At 55.8% G+C, this 27,759-nt stretch overlaps 1 protein-coding gene across 3 annotated transcripts in view; it reads right to left on the bottom strand.

Annotated features, from left to right (window-relative positions):
- Positions 1-27,759, bottom strand: part of LOC111154622 (capping actin protein of muscle Z-line beta subunit) — a 140,159-nt gene that overhangs the window by 32,105 nt on the left and 80,295 nt on the right. For all 3 annotated transcript variants that reach the window (XM_022514349.1, XM_022514347.1, XM_022514348.1), the window contains exons 3-4: positions 8,581-8,702; positions 3,222-3,335 (exon numbers count right to left, since the gene is read on the bottom strand). In XM_022514349.1, coding sequence (XP_022370057.1) covers positions 3,222-3,335; positions 8,581-8,702 — 236 coding nt within the window. The remainder of the gene's footprint in view (positions 1-3,221; positions 3,336-8,580; positions 8,703-27,759) is intronic.

Here is a 27,759-nt window from a genome sequence, read left to right as displayed (position 1 = left end):
AGCAATGCACCAAGACGGTTTAAAAAAAAAAAAAAAGGAAAAATACAAGATTTGTTTTCATAATTTTTAGCCTGAAATGGGTCTCATTTTAACTCATCATGTGTGGTCCAGCTGGGAAAATGTTGCCCACACATGGTCTCAGGGGAGAACGTCCTCATTACTCTGATAACAGTGGGTGGTTTGAAACAGGACTCTGGATCCCCAGTGATGGTTCTAACCACCACCCCTGTAGTGGCCGGTAGCTGCCTGTCACTTGGGTAGACGTGGACCACCCCACACCCCAACACCCGGAGATCCTGAACACTCTACTCCCCGACTAGCAGCAGCACACTGATGCTGGGGACAGTAGGGTGTCCTCTGGGCCATGTTCCACGCCTGCAGATGGCCACAGCACCGCTGGCTCTGGGCCTGTCCACTTTGATCTCCTACTTGGGTGTCGGCAGTGGTCCCGTCAGCCCCTCCCATGCCCCCAGTAGGTTACCTCCCCCTGGAGGTGAGCACAGGCTCACCACCTCATCCTCATCACCACCTCATCCACCACCTTCCAGGTGGACATCTGCCCAGGAAGGGGAGTCTTTCCAGGAGGTGCCATAAGGAGATACACCTTGAGCGGGGCGGGGGTGGGGGGGGGTCCCAAGCCTCAGTAGACCCGAGCAGTGTGACCGCCCTGAGGAGAGGTGAACACCCTGGCTAGTCAAGGCCTCACAGAAGAGACAAGCCTAACGATGAGCGCGCATCACTACACATGCAAACCAATAAGGCAAGAAGGAGAAAGAAAGTAAGATGTCAAAGACGAGAGCTGGGCTCTTCCCCAGAGCTGGCCCGAAGGCCAGTATAAAGGCCATACGTCCGAATCGCTTCATTCAGGAAGTCATAACTCAAACCCTAGTGTGTAAAAGAAACCACTCTCGCTTTGACTCCTGGGGAATCCAAGAGGAGCCTGCAGAAGCAGCCTTGACGGATGGCCAGCCCCCTCCCGGCATCCGACCTCACTCAGCTCCAAGGTCACGTCCTGGAGAGGCTGTCCTGGCCGCTCCTCTCATAGCAGTGAGTCACTCCCCATCCTGCCACCCGCTGTGACACCCGTTCACATGTGGTGTCTTCCCCCAGTGGACACCCCAGAAGGCGGGGACATGGTTTGCCACGTTTAAGGATGCACCCCCAGTACCTGGTGGGCACCTTCAGTGCGGGTCGAGTAAATGAAGATTTTGGACTTTGGACCGGATGAGGATGGCTTTCCATCCCAGGTTCACCACTCACCAGCTGTGTGAGCCTGGGCAAGGTATTTTGGCTCTGTGAATCTGTCCCCTCCCTTGGGACAGGGACGATCCTGGCACACGGGCTGTCCTGGAGACATGGGATAAGCAGAGCCGCGAGGCCATGAACACAGAGCTGACTAAGACACGGAGTTGGGACTGCTTGATCATCACTGTCCTCTTGTTGCCAACTGTACCACTACAGTGCGAGCTGGACCCCACCCGGAAGCTCCTGTGTGGGAGCCGGACTGGCTCCTGACGAATGGCTGGGGAAAGCGACAGTAAAACCCACCACAAGCCAACGAAAGGACAGCGATGTGTCCATGTCAGCCTCCCCGCATGAGCAACTGGTCTCCGACAGCGTGGTTCTGGACGTGGCAGCACGTTCAACATGACTTATTTTAACCACGAAGACTGGTAACCTGCGGGAACTTGAGGCAAACACAGACCCAATCCTAGCTCTTCGCCTCTGTGTCCTACTGTGAGTCCTTTAGTGACCGGAGCCCACGGTCTCCTCATCTGTAAGGAAGGGGCAACCCTCGTCCCCAAGGCTCCTCCAGGGATTAGACGTAAGGTCCAGACCTGCTGGCACGTGCCAGATGCCCGAGCTCCAGCGGAGCCACACGGTGGCACAGCCGGGGCTCGCAGACACGTGGGGGCCCGCCTGACCGTGCCTCCTCCGGGCCGGGCTCCGGTATTCCCTCCGTCTGCTTCAGTGTCCTGAGTTTTCGGCCTGTGTGTCAGGCTGGGAAGCATCACTTCTCCTCATGAAGGGTGTTCTCCTAAATCTGCCACGAGAGGGAGGGCCAGCCAACTGCCGCAACACAGAGCCCGGGGTCCCCATGACATAGGACCAGCTCCGGGACCACGGTCCCAGCAGCTCAGATGCTCTGCTTCTCCCAGTTCCACTTTCCTGCCCTAAGATCCTAGGTCCGGGCGGGCAAATGATAGCCGCAGGACCAAATCCCACCCACCTCAAGGGTTGAGAGGGCGCTTTTACGTCTGTAGTTTTGGATGTGTGTGGTTACATTTGTAGAGGGTGACACACATAAAACAAGAAGACAAAAAGAGTAAATGACAGGGACTTTTAAGACCCAGGAAGCCCAAACTTTTAGCTCACCGTCTGGCCCTTCACAGGAACGTCTGTGGGCCCCTCCCCGAGATGACCGAGTTTGTGTGGTGGTGGTACCGGGTCTTTTACGGTCGCACTCTACTCTCAAGGCAAAACTTACTTTACCACGAGAGTCTACTGGTTCAGGAAAAAGTGCTTCAGGGGCTAACCTTCTCCAGAGCCCTTCCTGCAAGGCGGGGGAATAAGTGGCCGCTCTTTTTGGTGGGACGGGGGGCAGTAGGACCAGACGGAAGCAGAGAAGAGAGGTGGGGATCTAAGCAGATCCAGCACAAACACTTTCCAAGACAGGGCGAAGGCCCCCAAAACTTCAGGAGTCAGGGACATAGTGGCTCGGAGAGGGCAAGGGCCCTGATGTGGGCAGGGGTCTCCGAGCCGCAGGTATGACTAGCCAGGGCATGCAGGATGGTAACAACACGGGGCCTCTGGAGACAGGCCTGACTGACTCCTGGCTCTGCTTCTCGCCTCAAACGTCTCAATCTTTTTGAGCCTTCATCTGTCCATCTGTGCAACGGGGGCTACCAGCTATGGTGTTTGTGAGGCTCTGGGACGACGCACACAGAGCATGCGGCACTGGGGGGCACCTGCTGGTATCCAAGGCACAAGGCCAGGCCTGCACAGGCAGGTCTGCATACGGCAGCACTGGCACCGAGCCCCCTGCCAGTGACCCGGGCACCAGGCTATGTCCAGCGTTCTGCCCTCACAGCTCAGTTTCAATTCACTGGGTAAGCCAGGTGACGGGTTCGAGGAAGGCTGCTGGGCCTGCACACACTTTCCTTTGTGATGCACTTATCAGAACCACGAGTGCGGGCGTGGGGAGGGAGGAGGCCACTCACAGGTCTCGGTACTGGTCGAAGGCGTTGTTGGCTTCCACCTCCAGCTTCCTCAGCCGAGCGGAAGGCATGGCCCCGTCTTCCAAAGGAGGGTCATACTTGTTACTCCACGGTGACCTGGAGGGGAGGAAGGAGAAGGAAATAACACCGGTCACTGCAGGGGACACGGCCTGTGAGCCGTGAGCCGAGCCCCGGCTGTCCGACACTTCAGAGGCAAAGCCACTACCCACAGCAAAGAGGTTTCCAGGGCCTGCAACAAACAACGGCTTTCTTGAGATCTGCCCAGCCAGGCTCGGGGCAGACAGGACTGCGCACGGACCTTGAGTGCCGCCGCTCACCGGCTGTGGACTTCCGGCAAGTGTCTTGACTTCTTTGAGCCTGCCTTCCCGAGCGTGTTCAATGAGGCTACCATTTGCTACCCACAGGGCTGCGGCCAGGAGCAAAGGAGAAAACATACCGGGTGCCCAGACCAGAGCCAGGCATGTACTGTCAATGATGGGACAGACAGCTTCTCACCCTTCTTCTAATGCCCCTTTGTTTTCACCACTGGCTAGATCAAGAGATGCCCCTGTCGCCTCCCTGACCTGTAGGCAGCACTGGACGAATGCGGACTCCGAAGACCTCCCTGTGCAGCTAAGGACTAAGAGAGCGGCTGGTCGTAGAGGCCGGCGGGTCCTGTTGACGGCACGTGAGAAAGCCTGAGGGGTCCTATTCTCCACGGGAACGGGAGAGCCTGCCCATCTGAAACCATGGACGAACAAACACACAGCCTGCTAAAAACTCAGTCGGTTGGGTGTCCGACTCTTGGTTTTGGCTCAGGTCATGATCTCAGGGTTGTGAGATCAAGCCCGGTCTCGGATTCTGCACTCGGTAGAGTGTCTGCTCGACACTCTCTCTCCCTCTGCCCCTCCTCCCACTTGTGTGCCTGTGCACACACTCTCTCTCAATAAACAAATGAAATCTTTAAAAAAGAAAAAAAAAAAGAAAGACCGCTAAGTAATGAGAACCAGCCTCTCGTTTTCCAGCCCCAAAACTTGCTGCGTTAAAAAAATATATTTTGTCACATCAGGAAAGCATTTAATGACAGAGCGTGCTGGAAAGGCGGTTCTAGGGGAAGAACCTACTCGTTAATTCCAGCAGGTGGAGTTCAGAGAAAGAACGAGAAGGAAAAGGTGAGAGGAATGGAGGGCAGTGGGAGAGCCATGAGCCATGGACAAAGTCCTTCCCACTCCCAGACGGTATTAAACTCCTCCACATCACGCCTCCCCCATCCCTCTGACAAGCAACCTCTGCCTCATGGAAGGCTCAAACAATACCTTTCAATTTGGAATTGATGCTATGGAAAAAGGGGATCACCACCTTCAGAACCCCGTTTTAAAGAATTCCACACACAAACATCATTCTTCTCCCAAGTATGGAACCAGAGTAAGCTGGGTGGCCGCTCTCCAGGGCCGCCTCCACACAGAGGTCCCAGCTCTCTCAGCTGCTGGGAAAGAGTCACGGTGCCTGCTTCCCAAAAGGGGCTCCAGGCAGGAGCAGCCCCGACTACCGCAAGGCACAAGGAGCCTCTGGAAACCCTTCTTTCCCAGCCACCATTCCATCCCGCCACTCTCCTCACTTGGTACAGAGACTTGACAAGAATGCGGTACGATGCCCTTTCTGCCCCATGACCAGGGCCAGCTCTGATCACCCTGGACTGGGCACAGGGCATGGGAAAGGGTGGTCGGGTAAGCCAGGACCCATCCGGCTTAGAGGGCAGGTGTGAAGCCGACACTGGGCACCCTCACATCCTCACCGAGGGGCCCCTCGCTTCCAGAGCCTGCCTGACGTGTCTCTTCTTGTTAGAACCCGTCTTCCAGCAACCCCCTAAACTGTGCTGCCTCGGAGAACTTTCCTCCAGGACAGAAATGTTCTACATCAGCACGGTCCAGAATGGCAGCCACGAGCTTCAGGAGGCCACTGAGTATCTGGGATGTGTCTAGCGCAGCCAAGGAGCTGCGTTTTTAATCTACTGTATCCGAACTGATGCAGACAACCGATCCTGGAGCGGAGGTTCTCAGAGGGCCGGTCTTTCCTGTCCTGATCGCCACTGCTCGCTCAGCGCAACACAGACTGGCGCTTCACCATGCGCTCATTAGAGAAAGCTGTTAAAAGCAGGAAGATGCCCTCGCCCCCCCCCCCCCCCCGAGAAGCCCCCCCAGTCCCAACTCTCGCATATGAATGTGGAATCTGACAGCGGCCACAGCCCAACCGCTCCCTAGGCTGCGAGGGCGTGTGGGAAAGGAGCTCGTGCTGTCCTCCCCCTCTGCCCCCCAGTGCCAACCGGAGAGCTCCTGGGCAGTGAGCAGCGGTGATGGGCCAAAGCCTCATGGCGCAGGTGGGAACGGGGACCCAAGGGGACTGTGCCAGGGGTGGTCCGAGCCAGCAGAGCAGGAGCCACCTCCTGATTTTTCTCAGGGACACCGAAGCACTTAACAACAACAACAACAAACCCGAGACAAATCAGTGGCAGGGTGCAGTCCCCCCTCACTATGGATTCGTATACTAGGCTTGGGACCTACACTTGCCAGAGGCCCCCCTCCCCCACCTGCCCCCCTCAGGACTTCTGGCCACACCCCCAGTTCTGACCTTCATTCCCCTGGCTACACAGCCTTCGCCTTCCTGGGGGCCTAGAAGACCCTCTCCAACTGGCTTTCATTTAGAGGAGACCTGATTAGACACAAGAGCCCATCTCTCTTCTGCAGACCAGGGGCCTGGAATTTTCAAGAAGCCTGTAACTCACATTTCTCCCGGCTCACAGATGACAGCATTTGAAGCCGTTAGTCCTGGAGCCGGGGTAATTGTAGCTGGGGGAAAAAATCGTAACATTACCCAGAATATTCTTAGTGGAAGGGGCACTCGGAACACATTTAAGAGCTTAAATAGAGCCGTTTGAAAAAAGACAGATGGACAGGAACGGTTAGATTTCAAAAGTCAGGCCTTTCATTTCCCTCAGAGAATGCTTTTTGTTTGAGCTAACAGGTTTCAAACAGTGCTGCTGGCAATGGTCACGCCATACGGATCTTATTTAAGCGAACGATCAAGCACAGTTGGGATGGAAGTGTGTGGAGAGAATCAGAAGACCTTGAAGTTTTAGACTGAGAAGAGAAAAAGGAAAAGAACAGTCCTGCGCCCTGACACCCGGGACCCCCTCTTTGGCTGAGGTTCCCCCAGGCCCCTTGGTGGGGCCCCAGGAATGCGGAAGTTGGTCGGGCAACCCGCAGGGCTGCAGGCACCGAGTCCCAGGAAGCCTGGTGAGGCATGGACGCTGGCTCTGGAAATGACTGCAGATATCCACGGGCTGCTGGGGACAGCTGCTGTCCACAGCGAGCCGGAGTTTTCAGAACAAGCAAGCCAGAAATACAGTGATGACGTTGGGGGAGCAAGACTCAGCTCAAGGATCGCCTCCCGGGGAAGCTGCCTCTGAACCCCCGGGGCTGGACGGGCCAGCTGTCCCTCGTTGGTATGTCGCCTGGTCTGTCAGACCACTTAGGGCCACCAGACTTCTGTCTAGCGAGGACTGGACCTGGCGCTATGCCCACGACCCACAGTGACTGGCCCTTCCAGGGGAACCTGATCTAGCCCAGGGCTGCCTCCGCACCTCTGGGACGGGTGGGGGACCCACGCGTCCACCTCATCCTGTCCCCGCTCCTGGAGCTTGGGGCTCTCCACAGCCCACTGGACATCTCAGGCTTACAATGTCCCCAGACCAGCTCCTCCCAGAGTCTTCCTCACCTCAACCCACAGCAGGCCCTGCCTTCTAGCTGCTCAGGCCAGAAGCCTTGCAGTCGCCCCCCACCGTCGCCCCCGTCCGTGCGCGCCTGCCGCCGGCTCTGCTCTCAGAACAGACCTCAAGTCCGATGACGACTCGCCATCGCCCCTCGGTCTCTGGTCTGCACTAGGCCTCAATCTACTCTTGATCTAACTTCCATTTGAAGTTGGCACGGGGATACGATCACAAAACATCTGTCTGGTCTCTCTGAGAAGTCAGCACTACTAAAATCTCTGTAATTCACACCAAACTCTGTGCCCTTCAGCACGTGGAGTGAATCAACTCTCGTAACCGCTGGCGACTCCGTGCTGCGCCCTCTGACCTCACCTCCCGCTCCAGCCTTCCTGCCAAGCTCGAGCCTGACCGGGACTTTACACCTGGAGGCTCTCCTCCCAGACCGCGCATGACCCGACTTCCTCATCTTCCAGTCCCATTTCACGTGTCCCCACTAACAGAGGTGCCCTCCCTGACTTTCCATCCCGCCTCTCCTTCCCCTTGTCCTTTTTTATTTTCCTGACTCACTCTTCCCACGCTCTACCACGTCTGCTTTTGCTGGCGACCTGGCCCCCTCACTGGGATTGCAGCTCCACAGAAGAGTGACTGAGACTAGAGCCCGCACACACGGTACAGGCTGACAAAGGGTACTGCACGTTCTGCTGGAGGAACAAATGCTGTCGTTTCCGGATTATATGGGAGGAAACCAAAGACCAGAGACAACAAGGAACTTGTCAAAGGCCTCGAGGCCTCAGGGAGGGGGCAGTGCTGGTTTGGAGCTGACATCGGCTGACTTCCCTGCTTCCATCCCTCAGACTCTGCCTGCTCCCCCAGAAGAACATTAAGCTGGACCTTTAAGACCCAGCCTGGGTTCTGTGGCCTCTAAATTGGAAACCTAAAGCACACTGCATTCCTCCGCCATTCTTCAAGGCACTGACCTCAACCATCCATCACAGAAATGCTGGAGGGTTTAGGGATTCCTGATCTTTTTTAACGGGAAGAAGCCTAGACACCCTTGAACACCTAGCTCGCACACCACCTCCTTCAGCAAACTTTCCAGGAGTTTCCCCAGCCTCTTCCATGCTCTCCTCCAGTTCCGAATAAGCCCGGCCCTGGCGGCCTCAAACAAAACACACGGCCAGGAGCCGCGAGGAGCATGTCCTAGCCTAGCACAGGGACCGCCCAGTGTGGGGACGGACGGCAGAATTGCCATCTACAGCCCTCGGCATGGCGACAGGAAGAGAAAGGAGTCGCGTGTTTGTTGGACAAAGCTTCAGTCAATGTCCCTCGCCCACACAGGCCATCCTCGTGCTCCAGATCCCCACACCGGGGACACCCTGTACCTCGCGACCTCAGCACGACTTCGTGCAACTTCTGTGCTGTGACAAGGGCCTTCTCCCGTCAGTCCAGAGGCTCTGCCAGGGCTGGGGCCCTCTGTTCCTTGCTGAGTCTCCAACGTTGACAGGAGGCCCTCCACAGACAGAGGCTGACTGGATGGAAGGATGGACGGGAGGAAGGGCAGAAAGCCAGAGAGGACAAGGGCTGACGGGTGCTCACCTATAGGAGTCCCCATCTCTGTTGTAGTCACACAAAAGGTAATCCTTTCCCACCACCTTGTCTCTGGCGATTTTCAGGGGCTGGTCAACAGAAGACAGGAGATCTTCGCACAGACTGGGGACCTGGCAGAAAGAAAGGAAAAGGCAGAACCGGGGTTAGAACGACACATCCAACCCAGGTTGGCTAATGGCAACTGTGACCACATCACGGTCAGCATATTGAACATCTGGCCCCTGGTCCTCTGCCAGTGTCATGGGCCTGTTCTGTTCTTTTCCACATGTGTCTGACACCAACTGTGTCCCTCCATAAAGAAATCTGTTCTTGAATTACAGCGGAGCATGATTCCCAACACAGCCTGCCTTCCAAACCTGCGTGCAGCTCTAATTACCTGATCGCCAGGGTGGTCTGGTACGGTTAAGTGTGTATGTGCCTGGTATTGGTCTCTGGTGGGCAAAGTGCAAGCTCAAGTCCTGAGAAGAAGGTAAACATTTGAAATACCAGGAATCCAAAGAACTCGGAGAATAACCGTCCGTGCTCGAGAACTCCCACGGGCTCCCATGCTGGGTGGAGTTTCCAATACTTTCCAGGCCCCTGGCCAAGCACTACCAGGCCGGCTCGCAGAGTCGCCCCTACCTGCCGCAGAGGTAGCTGCACACTGGCCTGGCACCACGCCGAGCTCCAGCTGGCTTGTCTCAGGTGGACCCACGTGGAGCCACGTCACAGAGGAGGAGGAGGGTGGCCCCGGGGCCTGGGCCAAGGCGGGGCTGACTCCCAGGGCAAATCTTGCCCAACTAGACCCAGGGCTCCACCAGTAACCAGGCTGCTGGCCTCTTCCTCCCAATTCAAACATCCATTTCCACCAAAGTATTCCAGGAAGGGACGGCAGCACTTTCAGAAACGGATTCCTTTGGGCTTGAGTCACTTCCACGCTGTATTTTCAATGTGCTGACTTACTCGTTTCACGGCCCCGGGTTTATGGAGGCCCCACCATATCGTTTACCAGGCCAGCGGCTGCCAACTGTACCAACAGCCCTTCTGAATGGAAAAGTTAGATCATATGGCAAAGATACCCAGAAGAGCCTGGCGGCAGGGGGCGGACTACTACGGCAGTTCCTGAGTTCCTCCCGAGGACCCCGACCGCCTCCAGAAAGGCAGGGCAGGGGACAGCCACGTCCTAGACCACCCAGCGTCTGTGGGCTTCCCCAGGACCCTCTGCTGAGCCCCAAGGTATTTCAGAGCAGCTCGCCAGGCCCCAACCGGCACGACTGGAGGACGGAGACCTTGGCTCGCATGAGCTCTGGCCTCCGTGAGACAACCAGTTCCCTCTCCACGGGCTGGTGCGGGTCCTCCAGCCCTGCAAGGAATGTGCACCCACTAAATCCCGCACACAACCTGCGATGCCCGCCTGCGCACCCTCCCCTTGAACACACACACACACACAAGGCTATTTTTTCCTTTTGAGATTTTATTTTTAAATCATCTCTACAGCAAACATGGGGCTCGAACCTACCCACTGACAAGAGTTGTGTGCGCCACTGACGGAGCCAGCCGGGCGCCCCCAAAGGGGCGATATCAAATTGAGTTTTGGTGATGAGCACGTCAACCCCCCCCCCACCATTTCCAAGCGTCTGCTGTGTACCACGCACAATGCTGGGCCCGAGAGTTCACTCTCATCGTGTGAAGTGCGCATGTATTATGCCCATTCTGCAGACCGCAGACAGCGGAGGCCCAGAGTTATTGAGCTGCCCCAGGCCCACACAGGAAGCAAGCAGTAGAGACTCGAACTCTGATTTAACACAGTCACGAAGAGGAAGGACAGTGACTGCCGAAGGCACACTGCAGTGGCAAATACCCTCCCCGCTCAGCAACGGACCGCCACAGAGTCTGGAAGAAAGTCCTGGCCAAGACAAGGACTCGAACAGCTCCCGGCCCAGGGCGGCTGGGATTTGGAAGCAGGCCTGCCTTCCTGAGCAGGCCCCAGGGAAATGGCCCCAGCCCCTCGGTGCCAGCCCGCCAGACCAGCCCTCTCCCGAAGCATCATTTGTTCTCTTGGGCCGCTGCCTTAGCTTACCTGCTGGGCCCTGACTCCTGCCTAGAACGCTGCTCTAACCAGCTGGGGCCCGGGCACTATCGGCTCAATTTCCGTATCTGTCAAGTAGGGAGAACAAACCCCACTCATTGTGATTTGGGGCAATCAAATGAGACAATGCAACCAGCATTCAGTTCGGCGCCTAGCCCAGGGTGTGGCGGGGTGGGGGTGGGGGGCCCGGATATACACACAAGCTAGTAATAGACACCGGCGGGCCCACTCTCCCTCCTCTGTACTCCGTGTCATGTGCCGTCTGTGATTCTCCAATGGCAACATTAGTCTGGGTCCCACCTGAGTTCACCACACCGCTCCAGGCCTTGGATACAAATGGACCTTTTAGAATCCTGTTCTGAAACGCTCTGCTTGGGCCCAGCTGTCCATCGTGCTGCTCTGCAGCTCCATCACCTGACCCAGGAAAGCTTGTGAGATGATGGGATTTGGTACGAAACAGGCTGGCCAGTACCACTGCCCAAAAGGTTAACCCACGGATCAGAAGTATTTCAATAATTTCTTCCTGGCACTTATATGGACTGAAGGGGGTTTTAAGTTTATTTGCTATCTCACATCCCCTTCCCCAGAGCGTAGATTTTGCTGGAGGTGGGGGCGGGGCTTGGTGGCATCCCTGGGGCCCACCGCCCGGGGAGCTCGCCACACAGAGTGTGATATAGTGGAGAAGCCCTAAGACAAGAGAGCTGGCGTTGTAACTCAAGCCCTGTGCTTTTATCACTACCCGGGCAGCACAGCAACGGTGGCGAGACTGGGAACCGAGGGACTGGGCTCCAGTCTCCGCGCTGGTGGCTTGTGTGCCCAACACAGTGAGTGAGCGTCACTGGAGACCGGCTGCTGCTGGTCTGTGACACGGACGTCACTGCTTTGTGAAAATACCTCAGGTAAAGAAAGACTGTAAACAAAATGATGTAAAATCCTTCATACAGTTAAATGTATTCATCCTTTATTTGGAGAATGCATTTTGGGGGGCAGGGTATTAAGATGCATTTAATGTTATGAAATTACAGGTTTTGATTTTTGTTTTAAAAGTTGGCAACCCGGGGCACCTGGGTGGCTCAGCGGGTTAAAGCCTTTGCCTTAGGCTCAGGTCATGATCCCAGAGTCCTGGGATCGAGCCCCACATAGGGCTCTCTGCTCGGCAAAGAGCCTGCTTCCCCCTCTCTCTCTCTGCCTGCCTCTCTGCCTACTTGTGATCTCTCTCTGTCAAATAAATAAATAAAATCTTTAAAAAATAAATAAATAAATAAATAAAAGTTGGCAACCCGATGCCCTACTCTTCTTCTGTTTTCTTTCTCCACCCACCCCCCAACCCCCTTTAAAAAAAAAGAAAAAAGTTTCTGGCCTGTGAAATCAAAAAATGTGGCAGCCACTGGTCTAGAAAATGGGATCCAGCCCTCCCCACTGTCCAAGCAGATCAGGGTAATTTTCAAGGTCAGTGTAAAGCACCGGAAGAGACTCCACTCCGCCCACACTGTAACTCAAGGTCTTCAAAGTACAAAGCTAAGGCAGTGGTGGAGCGGGTGGGTCTGTGGTGCCAGGTGTCCCCAAGGGCCGCTCTTGCTCCCTGCCCAGCCTACCTTTCCTGTTCAGTCATGAAACTTCTCAATCCCACGAGGTCTGGGCAAAGCTGACCTCCACTCCACCGCCACCCGGTTTGGGGCAACAGCAGCAGGCACGAGGAGAGCATCTGCGTGAGCTTCTGAGTTCCCCCATCCCACCACCCCTGAAGATCTGTGACTGGGCTTTCAAAGTCCACGGCCAGGTACTAACCAACCCCAGAAGAACACGCATCTGCACTGTCTCCACAAAATTACAGCAGCGTGCAGACAACCATGGGGAACTCTTGGGGCACAGGGGGAACGGGTCCTTCTGTGAGGAGCATCTGCGACATGCTACGGCCAGCCGGTTCTTCACCCAAGCAAGTACAATTTTTGGCTTTTGGATAAACTTTCAAGTTGGACCATATTTTTGTATGCCCCTCCCTTCCAGCAGTCCGTGTCTTTGAGCAGAGATCAAGTGCTCTGGAAGAATCATCTTACTGTCGTCACGGGGACCGAGAAGTGGAGATGACACGGCGTGCCCAGATTTGTACCGCAGCAGCTGCCCAAGCGTGCGTCAGTCACGATCTGGCACGCCACCCGCCAACCTGTCTTACTCCCACACCATCCCACCCCCCCACCTCCCCCCGAAGCCTCCCACCCCCACCCTGCCCGGTTCGCAGCTCCCTGCACATGCCAGTAAGCACATGTGTTCTTCTGCCTAAAAATATCCTCCCTTATAGGTTTGTGGGAGAAAATACAGGACTGGGCAGTTCAATTTTAACTTCAGATACACAATGACTCTGAAATACATGGGATATGTTTTCATTTGCTAAATCTGGCAACCCATCCCCATTCTTCTCTCAAATCGATGACCCTTCAGAACCCAGCCCAAACTCTGACTTCTTTACCAAGATGCCAAATTCTTTGGAATTCCTGTAGTAACAAAGATGTCAACTGAATCCCAAACGCTTTGGGGACGGCCGTTCTAATCCTGCCATCAGCTATCACTTTACTCCTTCCTGGCTACTCACTGTTCTTTGAGTCTGAGCGCTGACTCTGAGCCTAGAGAGGCAGAGCCCCGTCCCTCGACCCAGCCCAGCGACACGCAGGGCGTGGTGGGGGCTCCGGAGGGTCTGCTGACTGCTTGGAGGTGCTACCGTAAACTCAGAAGAAAGGCCGTTTATCTCTGCCGTCCATTAGTTACCAGCACTCTCCAGACTCAAGCCCCAAGGCTACCCCCACTCAGTCCTGTCACGTGCTTAGGACAGTGGAAGAAATCCCGCGAAGTCTCAAGGATCAGGAGTTTGCAGAGCAATTTAAACGAAAGGACGGGTCCAAACAAAGCCAAGAGTACACCGCGGGGTGCTCGTGTCATCAGCTCCGCTGCCTCTGAGTGAGAACATGTGGTTGGTGCCGACACCCGAGGACCGGATGGTTTCTGTCCAAACTGCCCATCTCAACCGCCTAACAGCCTTTGTGAGGAATGTTCGGGTAACACCAAAGCTGTCAGATCAGTCCAGGCTGTTGGGGGAACTTGAACTTAATTCTAAGTGACTTGGAACTGTAAACAACACCTCACTGGCCAGAGCACCGTCCTGGTGGGGTGGGGTTCAGGGCTCCGTGGGTTCATTTCTCCACTGCCCGGAACTCCTCTGAGGCCACACCCCAGGGAGCAGGGAGCGCCATGCCCCCTACACCACCACCTGGCTCCCTGGTGTGTGGTGGGGGTGGGGGGCACGCGGAAGGGGAACAAAGTGAACTGGGACAGGGAGGGAAAAACCCCAGGAGGGATGTCCTGAGCCCCAGCCGCAGATGATCCTCTAATAATAATGAGCACAAGGATGAGCAGGACACCACAGCCCGCCCCTGGGAATGCACGCCAGGCACCATACCACAACCTCTCCCTGTACCACAACCTTTCCCTGTACCACCTCCTTTAATCTTCAAAATACCCCTTGATGTCGAATAGTTAGAGAATCCTTATTTTTTTTTATTTTTTGAAGGTTTTACCATTTGAGAGAGAGAGAGAGTGAGTGTGAGAGAGAGAGAGCAAGTGCACACGCGCGAGAGAGAGCACAAGCAGGGCCAGGGGCAGAGGGAGAAGCAGATTTTCCGGGAGCCTGATGCAGGGCTCGATCCTAGCACTCTGGAATCCTGACCTGGGCCAAAGGCAGCCGCTTAACCGCTGAGCCACCCAGGCACCCCAAGAACCCTTATTTTAAAGAAGGGTAAGCTGGGCCTTGGAGAAAGAACGTGCCCGAAGTCACAGAACTACTTGCCAGAGGGCTGAGACAGGACATGTAAGATACAGAACAGTTTGGTTATGAAAAAATTACATCCACTCTTGCTGCTGCCCCAAACTGAAGGCTTTTTCTACTATCTAACCCAACAGCAGATCACATGAAAAGAGATACAAATCAGAAGCTTCCGGCCACAAGCGAGGTTCGTGTCTGTGCCGCCATGTGGTTCTACTTTGCCTCTTCCCCTTCTCCATTAGTTATTAATGTTGAAAACAATTGTTCAACCAGAAAAAGAAACTTGAGATGAACCCTCAAAAAGCACAAGAGCCAGACCAGTTCAACTGCATGGATAATCCAATCCACGGCACCCCTGTCCTTAAGAGGTGTACCCTTGTGCCTCGGTTTCTTAAAAAAATAAAAGGCCAAATGAACACATTCCGTCTTTTGATCTGCCCGCTGGCTGTGAGCCCGCCACCAGAGAGAAAGAAGCAAAAACAGACCCTGCTCGCTGGGTCGCACACTTGGGTGAGTAATGCGTGAAATCACGGCTGGGAGAGGCCTTGCTGGCCCCGCACCCTCTCCCAGCACTGGAAGCGCGGGCTCCCTGGCGGCCAAATGTCAGGACACCGGAGCTCCCGGTGGCCAGCAGAGGTCTCTGCTTACAGTTGGGTTTGTTTTATTTTTTCTAAGGCTACAAACTTTCTCCTTTTTTCCTTAATAAAAATAAACCAACATAAAAATGAAATATAAGACCAAAGAGTGCGTTTGTAGCGACACACATTCTGGCGCCAGAAACAATCTACAGCGTGGCATTCTGGAAAACACCAACCTTGAAATCAAACACAAGTTCAAATCACTGGTTTGCCACTTCCTGTCTGAGTGTACCCTTCCTTAACCTCGGAAATGCCGTGACGGTACCCGCCTCCAAGAGATTCATTTTGCTCAGTGCATGCCAGGTACCCACGCCAAAGAGGTGCTAGGGGCCAAGGACAGTGGCAGGCAAGGCAGGCACACACAGCCGAAAGCATGCTCCGGCCACTGGACACCGACAGGGCACGCCTGTGAGGAGTCAGTGGTCTGGGAGGTAGCACAGCAATGACACAGGAAGGAAGGAAAGGTCGGGGGAACCGTAATGGGGGCAAGAGCCAACACAAAGGCTCTGTGGCACCTCTCCCAGGGCACAGAACCAGCAATGGAGGGGACTGTGCTGTGGGGCCCTCTGCCCACCCAGAGCCCTCCAGCCACGCCTGGACTTCAGCAGGGACCCTGTGCCCACAGCCCAGCGCCAAGCCCGAGGAGAGACAGGCACTGTGTACTTCGGTCCTCCACTCCCAACCACGCACACACATAGGTGGGGGCGCCGTCCCTCCCACTCCTTTCAGATCCAGCCCTCTTCCAATTAAGCTAGCCCTTGACTCTAAGAATGCTATTCTTCAAATGAAAGCACAGACTGTATCCTTCGTTAGAAATCTGTAAATTGTTAAGATGCGGGATTAACGAGACTAGCATTCGAAGGACACGTGAACGGAAGCAGCAATTTCCCTATTTCGGAAACATGACGATGCAATGACCCAGGTGCACCTCAGGGCCAGGAGGCTGGTACAGCAGACCAAGCGCCTGCTCACAATGGGCACACAACTGGTCGCTGGCGGCACAGTCCTCCGGGCCTAAATGAAGCTGCCCAGCAGGGCAAACACCAGGAAATCATTTCTGATCAACAAATATTTTATTCTACTTAGAAACAAATTTTTCATATGCCACTAACAACAAAGAACTTTCTCAAGAAACAAGTCCCTCCCGGCTTCCTTTTCTTAGGCAGGTGCCCCAAACCACCCCACGGATAAATAATAAAGGTGAACTTCCTGGGCTGGGTTTCAGCCATTCATGCCCCAGCCTCCAAAGCTCTGCCTTCTAGAAGCTCACAGCCTGGAATAAGAGGCCAGAAGTTTTTTAAAGCAAGGGTCAGGAAGGGGCAAAACAAAGAGAAGGCAAATTGAAAGGAAAAATTAAAATCACTATCTGTGAGTCAACCACAGGCAGGCACACAAGGCTCCTGTTGTCCGCATGTAACCCTACGCTTCCCTGAAGAGATGAACCAGCACTTGGAGCCTAATTAAATTAACTGTTCCCTGGCCGGGGGCACGACTCCTCCCCTGGTGGAGGGAAGTCAAGAGAAGTCAGGGTCCTTCTAACCCGCCTGCTCCTCTTAATTAAGGCCTTGTCCCTGAGGAACAGAGCACGATACACAAACACCTTCACGAAGCCAGAGGCCGCAAAGTCACCAGATAGAAGTCATTGTAGCCTCGGTGTGGAGAAGTGCCTGCAGCCTGGGACCCCATGTCCTACATGGTCCATCCCGACCCAGGCTGCTGCTTTCCCCCCCAGGGACCTAATGACCCCTGCCGCCTCCAGGCAGCCCTGAAGCCTGAGAGAGGAGATGGTTCCCCAGGCTATGCTCCTCCAGGCCACAAGGCCTTGGTAGCGGGCCTTGCGAGTTCGGGACAGGGTCCCTCTCCTCCGGACAGGGGTGGAGCCCAGCACTGGTGGGGCTCCCAGCGCTGCCGACATAGTCCCTCGGGGAGAGTTCTGATCTTCGGAAGTCCGAGTCGGACTCCATGGGAAGCAGGCTCCCAAAGTGTTCCGCGTCTCTCCTGGAGGTGGGAGCGGGGGCTGGCCAGCTGGGGCTGAGGGCGAGCGTGCCCAAGAGGGATGGCGAGGACCGGGGATGGCACTGCAGCCCCCCAGTCAGACGGAGACTCGAGTTCTCAGCCCTGGGGGAGTGGGCGACCACCGTGCGGAGACCGTGGGGCTGGTGCCGACCTGCGCCCCACAGACTAGCACAGACACAGAGCCATGGCCGTCCTGCGGGACCTCTTCATCGCTAAGGGACCACTGCATTGGCTGCGTTCTTTCAAATCACTTCAGATCTTTCGGGGGAAATGACCAGGTAAAAACTACATGAAAACAGGGGAAAACTACCTGTTCAGAATACAATCTTTTCACAAATGCCTTGTGATTTCAGGGGCGGGACAGGGGACCTCCAGCCTCATTTCCGGCTGCATCGGCTGGGACCCTGGCAGCGGCAGTGGTTCTCCGAAGGCTGACCGCGCACCAGGCACCCCTCTGAGCTCCCTGTACGCGTGCTCACTTGCCCATTGTGGTGGCCCCGCAGGACGCGGTGGCCCTCCTGCGATCCCGGGGAAGACCCTGAGCCCTCGGCCTGGAGAGTGAGCGCGGTGCGAAAACATCTCCGTCAGAAGAATCACCAGCTGGACGGCGGCAGAGAGCAAGTGCCTGGCGAAGGGGGGTTTCTGCGTGACTGGGTCCCCGTGAACCTCCCTCCTCACGGCCGCCTGAGGGCAAGCAGCAAGATGTCCTGGCGGAAGGCAACCGAAGGATCAGCCCGCTCCCTCTCCCTGGGCATTCAGGCTGGGGCCGGGCCTCAGGCTTTGGAAAATACACGGCTCAAGCCTCCAGCATCAAAGCCTTCCTGAAAGCTAAGAAGGGGCCGGCGCGGAAATCCAGGAAATGAGATTCTGCTGCGGAACCCGACAAAGGGCACGTGCCCCCGAACGAGAAGGGAACTGCGAGATGGGCCGCACTGGTGAGACGCAGAAAGGGGCTCCGATGCCAATCGGGGACAAACAGCCGGAGTCATCTGTGGGTCCTGGCCAAGGGACAGCTCTCCAGAGTGGGTGCGGCAGGTGGACCAAAAAGCAAGTCCACCCCGACCTGCCGAGGCCCCCCTGCGAGCCAGGCCCTGTACAGCACCCCCGCCCCCCGGGAGGAGCGGCCCCCCCCCCCGTTCCCCACCCCGGGAGGCCGATGACCCCGTGAAGCAGCAGCAGAGGCTCAGAGCCACTGAGTCACAGACCACAGTTCTGGCTCTTTCCACCACACATTCTCCCCCAAACGCTAAGGACCACCAACTTCTCAACAGCCCTAACAGTCCACCAAAGTTCCAGTGAGGCCGCTGGTTCCTTCCGAGTGGAACTGTTCGTGCTGATTTGTTTGCATGTGTGTGCCTGAGCGGGGCTGGAGGCCGGCACGGATGGGCCACGTTCTGGGAGGCATATGCACAAGTCAGGGCGTTTTTTCCCCCTTCTCTTAGCATAAAACCATCTTGGCTGGCTGGCCACAACGTTTCCCACTGGATTCTTTCCACTGGATGGATGTCTCATCAGGTTTTGTTTTAATTTCACTGAGTCATCCAAAGAAAATGACTACCATGGAATAAAAAATATAAAATCTGTAATTCTTTCTCCTGGGGAGAAGTCAGCTCTGCTTTGGAGCCACCGATGGTGTCTTCATTGGCGGGGGTCTTCAGGACCAAGAGCTCCTCTCTACTTTGGCTCTTAAGAGATAAAACCCACCTAACTGTACGGGGTGTTAGATACAGTTCCCACTCTCCAGGAGCTCCAAGTCCAGGAGGAGAGAGGGCACAAACAATGCATCCACATACTATGTGCCATGGAGATGAAGAGGAGGGCCCAGAGCCCCCCAGGAGAGAAAGAGCTGGGGGTTTAGGCAAGACATGTGAGGAGCTAACACGGAGCCAGGTTACAGAAGGTGAAGCCCGAGTGTGGTGCCAAATCACAGTGAAGACTGTGGGACCGAGGTGCAGATGGGGTGCCCCCCAGGTCACGGGAGCACAGCCTGGGGTACAGACAGCTGCACAACTCTGAACGTGCTAAAAACCACTGAAACATACTCCTTCAAAGGGTGAGTGTTACGCTATGTGGATTCTATCTCCACAAAGATGTTTTGAAAAAGAAGATGTGAATCAAGAGAGACTGTCCCAGGTGGAGAGCACAGGTACATCCAAGGAACTCCAAGTTCAGTGCGAATGCAAAAATATCAGTTTGGGTTTCCAGGAGAGAATACAAGTTTGGGTTCATCGGCAGAGACTCTGGGCATCAGGCTCCTAATGGCAGTGTTGCCTTTCACTTCATGTTCAGTAGCTCCTGGACTAGTGACCCTCGCAACCCAGAGCTTTCCCACGTCGGAATAAATAAATTAATGTAACACATTGTAGGAACGCACCCTCAGCCTGGAAGTCAGAGCTGGGTCTAAAACGAAATGAGCATAGATCACTCGATGGTCCTGTTTCCTCATCTCTAAAATGGGCCAACTGACTCAGATGTGTCTCTCAGCTCTCGGAGGCAGAGAGGAGACGCCTGGTAGGATGCTGGTGGGGGTGGGGGGTGCTCAGGGTGGCAGGGATAAGAGGCGGCCCACCCACCACTCTGTGTTTCGTTGAAGTTTTGTGTAAGACTCAGCTTGAAAGAGGGCTCTACCAATTTAAGAAAATGTCTAAAAGCCCCTGGACCAACGACCAGCAAAAGGTTCATTTCAGCCTTAAGTTCCTGCAAAGTCTCAGAGCTGAAGACAGTCTATGTACTTAGCTCTCCGACTCTCCGGGAAACGGTTCTGCGAGCTCATCAGAAGTTTGCGACGTTCCTTCTGAAACTAAACACAGCATCTACTGAGCGAGGTGCTATAGGTGATCAGAGAGGGACTAAGAGCTAAGCCCACCCCCTGCGGGGCCGGGCCTCAGGACCCAGACACAGCCCAAGGGAGAAGGAACAGGCTTCCGACCACAAGGGTTCTGCCCCTCAATTCCAATTCCAGGTCCTTCAGAAATTTCTCTCTTTGCACACAGAACCTACATTACCCCTCTGCTCTCTTTCAGGAGTGATCTCCCACCCACCGAGCCTCCCACTAAAAGGAAGTCCAGGCTTTCCCACTGCCCGTGACACAGATCATCAACTTTGGTGTGCCCTTCAATCATCGGAGATCTGGTCACTGGCAGTCAGCATGCCATTGGCTTTTAAGGGACTGGCGACAGACACGCGTCAGAACCCCCAGCCCCTGAAGGACACGCAGGCTGCTCCGCGTCCCGGCCCAGACTCCAGACCCAGGCTCCAGACCTACTTAAAACGCCAGGGAAAGCAGGCTGGGCCCTGTTCTCAAGTGCTCTGAATCTGTTCCCCGAACCTGACGTGTGCTCCAGGGGTGACCCAGGCACGCCTCAACCAGGGCCAGTGCCTGCCAAGCTCTCAGGAAGGAAATGCCTTCTGACTCTCCGGGTCCTGGGGAAACGGACTCTCTTTCCAACTCACTTTCCTGTCTTGTATTTCTCACCCACCAGGAGGCAGGACCTAACCTGAAGAGATACTCTTCAAACTCCTCAGTGAAAGCTCTCCAAACGTTACCTAAACACTGCCCCCCGGGGTCCGGTGGGAACAGGATGCCACAGGGATCCCAAAACACAGAAGCCAGACAGACCCTCCCCACTTTGGGCAAGGTAAGGCCAAGGAAGGGATCTTCGTGTGTTTCTGATGCATTATACCTCCCGACTCCAGCGGACAAGAACCCCGTATCTTCTTCACCTTGAGACAGCCCAGCTTCCTGCAGCTGGACCTGATCCTGACCTAAGTTGGATTCTTCTGGAATGACTTCCCTGATCTTGCAGTACTACTGCCCCCTCACCAGAACCACGGGAGGACTAAGCTCTTTTGTTCATTTTGCCCAAAAGGAAACCAAAGCAACACTCTAGTCCCTCAGGCATCCAGGAGTGTGACATCTGGGAGGCCCGGAGCTCCCAGTGCCACCTCCCAGGGCCTACATCAACGCTAACACAGACAACGACAGCGCACCTGCGTGAGTGACCCCAAAGAGACCTGGACTTTCCGTACACAAGCAGAACAGAAACTGGAGGAAAAGACTTCCCCAAACAAACATGGGGGCTTGCAAGGAGACTTGTTGAGTGGCAAGCTTTTTGGAAAGATGGAATTTTAAACACAAACACAGGAGGGCAGAGATGTGAGGCAGAGGAGCTGTGCACACAGCTGGGCGGCCCTTTAATTAGGGAAAGGTTTGCAAAGCCTGTGGAGCCTTGGCCGATTTTCCCTGGGTCTCCAGAATGGAAAGAATGTGGAAGCCAATGGGGTGACCAACAAGTTCGCAGTCAGCTTGACACTCTCACTGAGAATGAAGCCCCCCCCCCCCCCGCCCGGTCCCCTGCCACCTTTCCAGCAGTTCTGGTGATCCGTGCCTTAGAGCAACAGACGACGCCCTGGTCTGGGAGGCCGGCTGGACCTGCCCCTTCCTAAGGGTGCCTCTCACCGCACACAGGAAAGCTCTTCTTCAAGGTGTTTTAAGGCAGAAACCTAACTCCAGGGAACACTAGTGAGGCCCTCTGTCCTAGGGACTGCATTTCTCGTTTGCAGGTTAGTATATGGCACCTTCATAAGCATTTCTGTGGACTTGAATATCCTGTCCACGGAGAAAAGATGTGCAATAAAACAGAAAAACGTTATTCCCCACTTCCACCGGGGGGGAACCCTCGCCTTTCTGACTCCCAAGTGGCAGATGAGGAGCCGGCGTCTTCCGCACACAGCCCGCACCCACGTCGCGGCTCTTCTCTCCGGGACATCGCCTGTCCGATGCAGCCCTGGGGCCTGTCTTCTTAAACAGGGGCTTCAGCTCTGCTTTGAAGGACACCCCATGCCCCCTGGAAGTTGTGAGAAGTTCCCAAATCTAAGAAAGGGAACAAGGATCAGAAACAAAGCCAGAGACCCTGCAGCCCTTTTCTCTGCCCAAACCAAAGAGCTAAGAGCTCAGGAAAATCAGGAAGCCAGGAGCCTACCGTGGGTTCCTCTGGGAGCAGCAGCTGTTACCACCCGGAACAGTGAGGGAGACGGCAGGTGCCAGAGCACCTGACCTGATTTGGAAATCCCGAGGCCCCTGTGAGATCAGATAAGACAAAGAGGGTGGTACTGACGGTTTCATGAAGCCCTCAGTGTCAACAGAGCCCACAAGGCCACTGCTTCCCGGGAAGGAACTGACGGGGGCTCTTCCGGTGGCAGGCAGGCTGGCTCGCGGAGCAGTTTAGGGAAGGCCCGTTTCCTAGCTCTAATCTTAAAATCGCAAATATCAATCGCTGTCTCTTCCATCACGCAACTACAAAGTCTCGGTGGCAACGAACAGGGGATCCTCAGCGCGACCAGAGCGCGCACCCATCACCTGCTTTTTGGAAAGAGCCCCTGACTATGGCTCTACAGACACAAGCACTACCTTCCTCACCACTGAGACCCAGCGCTTCAGCGCAGGCTCTAGCCCTCACAAGGGGCCGGGCACAGCTTCCCTGGGAGTCCATCTGTGCCCACTCTGCGGATACAGAGGTGAACAGAGCGGACAAGATCCCTGCCTCAGAGAGCTTCGTGAGCAGCAGTGACCAAGGGACAGGGTCGGGGAGTGAGGCCCAAGCAGAGATCTGAGATCAGCAGGGCTGGGGTAGAGAGGTGTTCCCAGGAACGGGGCAGCACGTGCAAAGATCCAACAATACTGGGCACAGGACCTTAGGGAAGCCCTAGCACATCGGTATGGTTGGAGGGGAAGGGACTTGGAGGAGGGAGGAGGGATGGGCAGGGCTCCAGTTCAAGAGTTCTGTTAAACCCGGAATGTTCTCTGGGTTTGATCCTGATGACACGGTGGAGTCAGCAAGTCATGACACTGTGGGTCATGGTGAGAACTGCATTTTGGAAAGGTTACTCTGGCTGCTGAGAGGGAGATGGGGTGGGTGGGGGGCCACAGGCAGGGAGATCCAGAGGCTCTTAGAATAATCCAGTAACCCAGGGAAGGGTAGCAACAATCAGTGTGCACCGAACCGCCCTACATGATAAACATGCCTTTGGCCGACAAACTAGATGGGGGTGGACGGCACTCCTCAGAAGCAACGGCCCTGGGCACCTGGAACCATGTCCCCACCGGCCTCCAGCAGCCGAGCTGCTCCCAGTGCTCCCAGGGCCTCCCTCTGTGCTGAACTCCCAGCCGAGGTTCTTCCACAAGCCACATACCCTGCTTCATGTGTTCGCTGCCAAGACCTGAGAGGTCAAGCACTCGAGGGGAGGGCATTAAAGTGCACCGGTCACTGTGAGTGGACCTGACATGCCCCACCGCCCGCTCCGTGCTGGAGGACAGCACCGCCTCCCCAAGCCCGATCATGAAGCACTCGCCCGCTGCCCGCCGCACAAGAAAACGCGGGGCACTCTGGCGAGGGACACAGCCGTCCTCAGAAGGACAGCTGAACTGCAACGGGCCGGCTGCCCCAGGGCCCGTGTTTCTCCTGCACGCACTACTTGCTCTCACAGAAGCCCACGCTCCTCACGTGCCCTGCGAGGCCAGAGCACAGTCCCTGATCCTCCCACCTGCCCTCTGAGAACCAGGTGAATTCACAACTCCCTGCGCTGTACCCATGGAGAAACGGAGGCAATGAGAGTGCAAGCGGCTTCCTCGAGGTCACCTAGGTCTCCAGGGGGTGTGAGACCCAGCGGACTTGGGGTCTGCTGCCCCCATGCGCCCCTGTCCCCTGCCCGGGCCACCGGCGCTGACCCCACGGAACTGAGGCCTCCGAAGTCCTTCCAGCTTCTCATGGCATCGCTGCCCCCTTTCTCCTCCCTCCTCAGAGTCCACGGCTCAGACGGTACAGATGGAGAGTCCTCCTTCTCGGGTCTGGGACGGGCAGGTTTACTGGCTCACTGACCATGACTTATTTCGCATCAGTGATGTGGCTGGGCACTGTGTGGACCCCAGGATATGGGGCAGCAGTGCTTCGGCCCCAGAGGGGCCCCCCGGCGCTAGGAGTGCAGGACCATGAGGCAGCGCTTTCACCAGGCCCCGTGGACTGAGGCAGCCTGGATGTGGGGCTCCCCAGCAGGCAGAGTTCAAAGTGGGAAGGTGAACAAACGAGGTGTGAAAATGCTGGGCAAGGAGCAGAAGGCGACGTTCCAGGCCCGACGCACACCCCTCACTCCCTTCTTACGTCTGGCACGGTGAGAATGAGGGAAAATCCACTTGTAGGAAGAATAATCATTTCCAGCCTGGGGCAAATCTCCGAAAGGGTTTCGTTCTGAACCCAGACTGTTATTTAAGCTTCCAGTTAGTAGTAATTAAGTGTGCCTACACATTCCAGAAAGAGGAGAGAGGGAGATCAACGATAATTAAACCTCTTCTGTATTTGGCCTCAAATCTCTCCTCGAGTGGCCTGCTGTCAGACACTTATTCCAAAGCCTCCATCTGACACAGCTCCTACCAGCACCATCTGTAACATCAATTCTGGTCCTGGCGTGAAGGTTTCAATTACACACAAGGTAACAGGCCCCCCAGGACCCGGGAGTCTGGAGTTTTACAAACGTGGTCCCTCCCTGTTCTCCCGCACACCACACATCCAGAATCCGGTCGGTGACCATTTGTGAAGGGGAGGGCGCAGGGACAGCCCTTCACAGGCCTCTCAAAGGCAGGCTCTGTGCCTGTTGTGATTGACAGGGTCTGTAATGAACCTTAATTGTGAGCGCAACAGGCCCAGGAAGGCAGCAACAGATGTGGCAACACAGCAACTGCAAACCGTCTGACTAATGAACAAAAAGTGTCCCGCCTGATGAAGGCCAGTGACCCAAAAAAGGAGGGTGGAATCACTCTTCACCCCTGCACCTTCCTCTAGAGCGCTGACTCCTTAATGCAAGCAGCGGGAAGCCTGGGGTGGGGGGCGGGGCGGGGGAGGCTGGAAGGCACCTGCCTCCACCCTCCTAACAGAAAGAGACCGGGCAACGGCGCTACTTGGTGGCGGCATGCGGACCTGCGGGGCACGTGATCCCCACCACAGCCACCTCCACCAGCATTTCTCTCTAACAATGGAAGGCTAGAACAAGCCTTCCTCTCAACAAGGGAAGGGGAAAGCCCCATTCTGCAAAGACTGAATAACCTCTTGCAGGTGCTAATAACTGTGACGGTATCTGCCGGGGACCTGCAGCGACAAGGCAGAAGCTATTCCTGGAGAAGTGCGGGGACAGACAGCATGGTGGGAGGAAACTGGGCACATGAGTCTGGTGGACCTCGGGTTAATCCGACCCTGCTACTCAGTAATGAGCTGTGAGGCTCTGGCCGACTTACTGAGCTTCTCTGTTTCCTCTGTAAGGTGTGCTTTCAAGAAACCAAGCACGCGAAGGGCCAAGACAAGACTCTGGCAGCTCACAGTTATCAGCCAACAACCAGGCGACGGGCAGAGCTTTCCTTCATCTGTTCAATGCCACATCAGACTTGGGGCAAGAACCTTCCGCAGACGGCTACCTCCTCTAAGCCAGGTACCGTGCCAGGAGCTCTACACACACCAGGTCTAGTTTTCAAGGGCAGTGACGTCAGGCCTGTCCCTAAGATGAAGACGCCACGGCTGAGAAGTCACCCAGCTCAGACACAGGAAGTCGAGGGCTCAGCTCAGCCCGGCCTTCTGGACTCCAGGTGCTCACCCGCACCAGGTCTGGAGCTCCAGACGTGTCAGACTCACAGGGGCCCTAACACTTCCCAGCAGAGAACTTCGCGGGCGCTCCATCTCTAAGCATACTAAAAAGCCTTCTGTAGCCTGACATACAAGGGCTATATGGGGAGGGGGAGATCATTAAATAATCAGTCCGTGTCCAAGGAAATGTGCAGGATAAATAGGCACGCTGCTGCAAGCCCAGCCGGAACACCCACGCCGTGGCTGGTGGCCCCTCGCAGGCCTACGTCTACATCAGGGCAGGAACAGGTAGGAGCAGGCGAGGGGCTGAAGCAGCCTCCGCGCCATGAGATGCCGATCGGGAGAGGCTGAAGGGGGACAGACATGGGACGGGGAGGCTCTCTGCTGGGTGACCTTGGAGGAGCCGCCGATGTGGACCTGGGGGCTGCTTCTCAAGCTGGGGAGGGGGTGCCTGGGGGTCACACTGGCAGTGCGGAGAGGGGAGATTAAAGAGATGGGGGTTCAGGCTGGGACAAGAGAGCAGCAATCCTGATGGGATGGAAGGATGTGAAGGCACAGAGAAGGGCTCCTGAGGGTGTCAGGTCCCAGGTGGCCCATCCTGGATGACATCCACCTGCCTGTGCAGCACTCGTGGATGGCTAAAGTGAAGGCGATGAGCTCGAGTAAGCAGGGAGGCTGCGGGATCTGCCACCCACTCCCTGGACAGATCGCACTCCCCACTGGTCCCACACGCAGCCACTGTGTTTGGCTCCCCCACCAGGGCTTCCCAAGAAGGACTCTGAGCATTGAGAATTCAGGGAGCTGAGCAGGGAGCACCATGCCCACCAAAGCCCCCAGGGCAAAGAGGAGCAGAGAAGACTCACACAGGCCGGGAGCCCCCAACTCTGCCAGGACGGGATGGGAGGCCGGACACTCCATCATCCCACTCTGTGGAATGACAGCTGTCCTTCCTGGCCACGACACGGGTCTCTGACCTCCTCTGCTGGCCCAGGGGTCGAGGGCGATGGCATTGCCGCGCTTTCCATCCCGTCAGAGGCATGCCACTGTCAGAGTCCACAGACGGTGGGGGAATGTTTGTCAGGACCACCTCAAACACCTCAGTGGAGGGCCCTCTCACCTCCTCCCTGCCAGGTTAAATACAGCAAGTCCCTGCCATGGCGCACTGGGTTCTAAACCCCACCCCCCACGACACAGTCAGGACTGGGACCTTGTGCCTGTGCAAACAGGGAAGGCTGCCAGAACCCAGGGGTCAGCAACAGGTCCTGGAAAGCCCGCGAAGGTAATAAAGGAGCCAGCCAGCACTGATGAAGCACCTGTCTGCCATGCGCGTCGGCGTGTGACATACATGCTCAAACCCTCACAAGGGCTCCAGGAATGGTGTTCTTACCCCCATCTCTTCTGCTGGAGCAAACTCTGGGAGGTAAAGCGACCTGCCTGTGCTCTCAAAGCTGGAAGGTGACAGAACGGGATCCAGGTCCCAGTCAGCCTCACTCCACCCACATAAGTGTGCTGCGGAGGCCATGGAGCCCAGCCCCGGGGGGGTGCCTTGTGCCACGGGCCCCCCTCGGCTCGGCTCTCTCCACATTCTTACCGTACACGGCAGGTTATTCGGTCACAGACCTGACAGCAATCAATGCCTCTTCTGCCGGCAAAAGTAGTGACCGCAACACAACAGGATCCACGGTGACCATCTTTTAGTTCTAGGCAATGGGACTCAGGTTCTGAGACTGTGACCATGTGGCCTTCACTTCAGAGAGGAGATTAAGGGACCCAGACATACCTGCCGATCACAAAGAAGTTAGGAGCAGACCCAATGCTGCAACCCAGGGTCCCCGACTTTCGATAAGATTTGCTCAGTGTACACAGTGCTTCCTTCCCACCTTCCTGTCGCCCCCACTGCCGAAGGAGCTGCGAGTTCTCTGCAGCAGTTCTCTATCTGAAGAAGCCACAAGGAGAGCCAAGTTCTTCCTATGCCACTTTACCGGTCACAAAAATTGTAAGCTT

The sequence above is a fragment of the Enhydra lutris genome, unplaced genomic scaffold, assembly GCF_002288905.1.
Source record: "Enhydra lutris kenyoni isolate GAN:26980312 unplaced genomic scaffold, ASM228890v2 scaffoldscaffold38, whole genome shotgun sequence".
NCBI classification, from domain to species: Eukaryota; Metazoa; Chordata; class Mammalia; order Carnivora; family Mustelidae; genus Enhydra; species Enhydra lutris.
The sequence above is the reverse complement of the archived record's forward strand: the minus strand, read 5'-3'. Positions and strand labels throughout refer to the sequence as shown.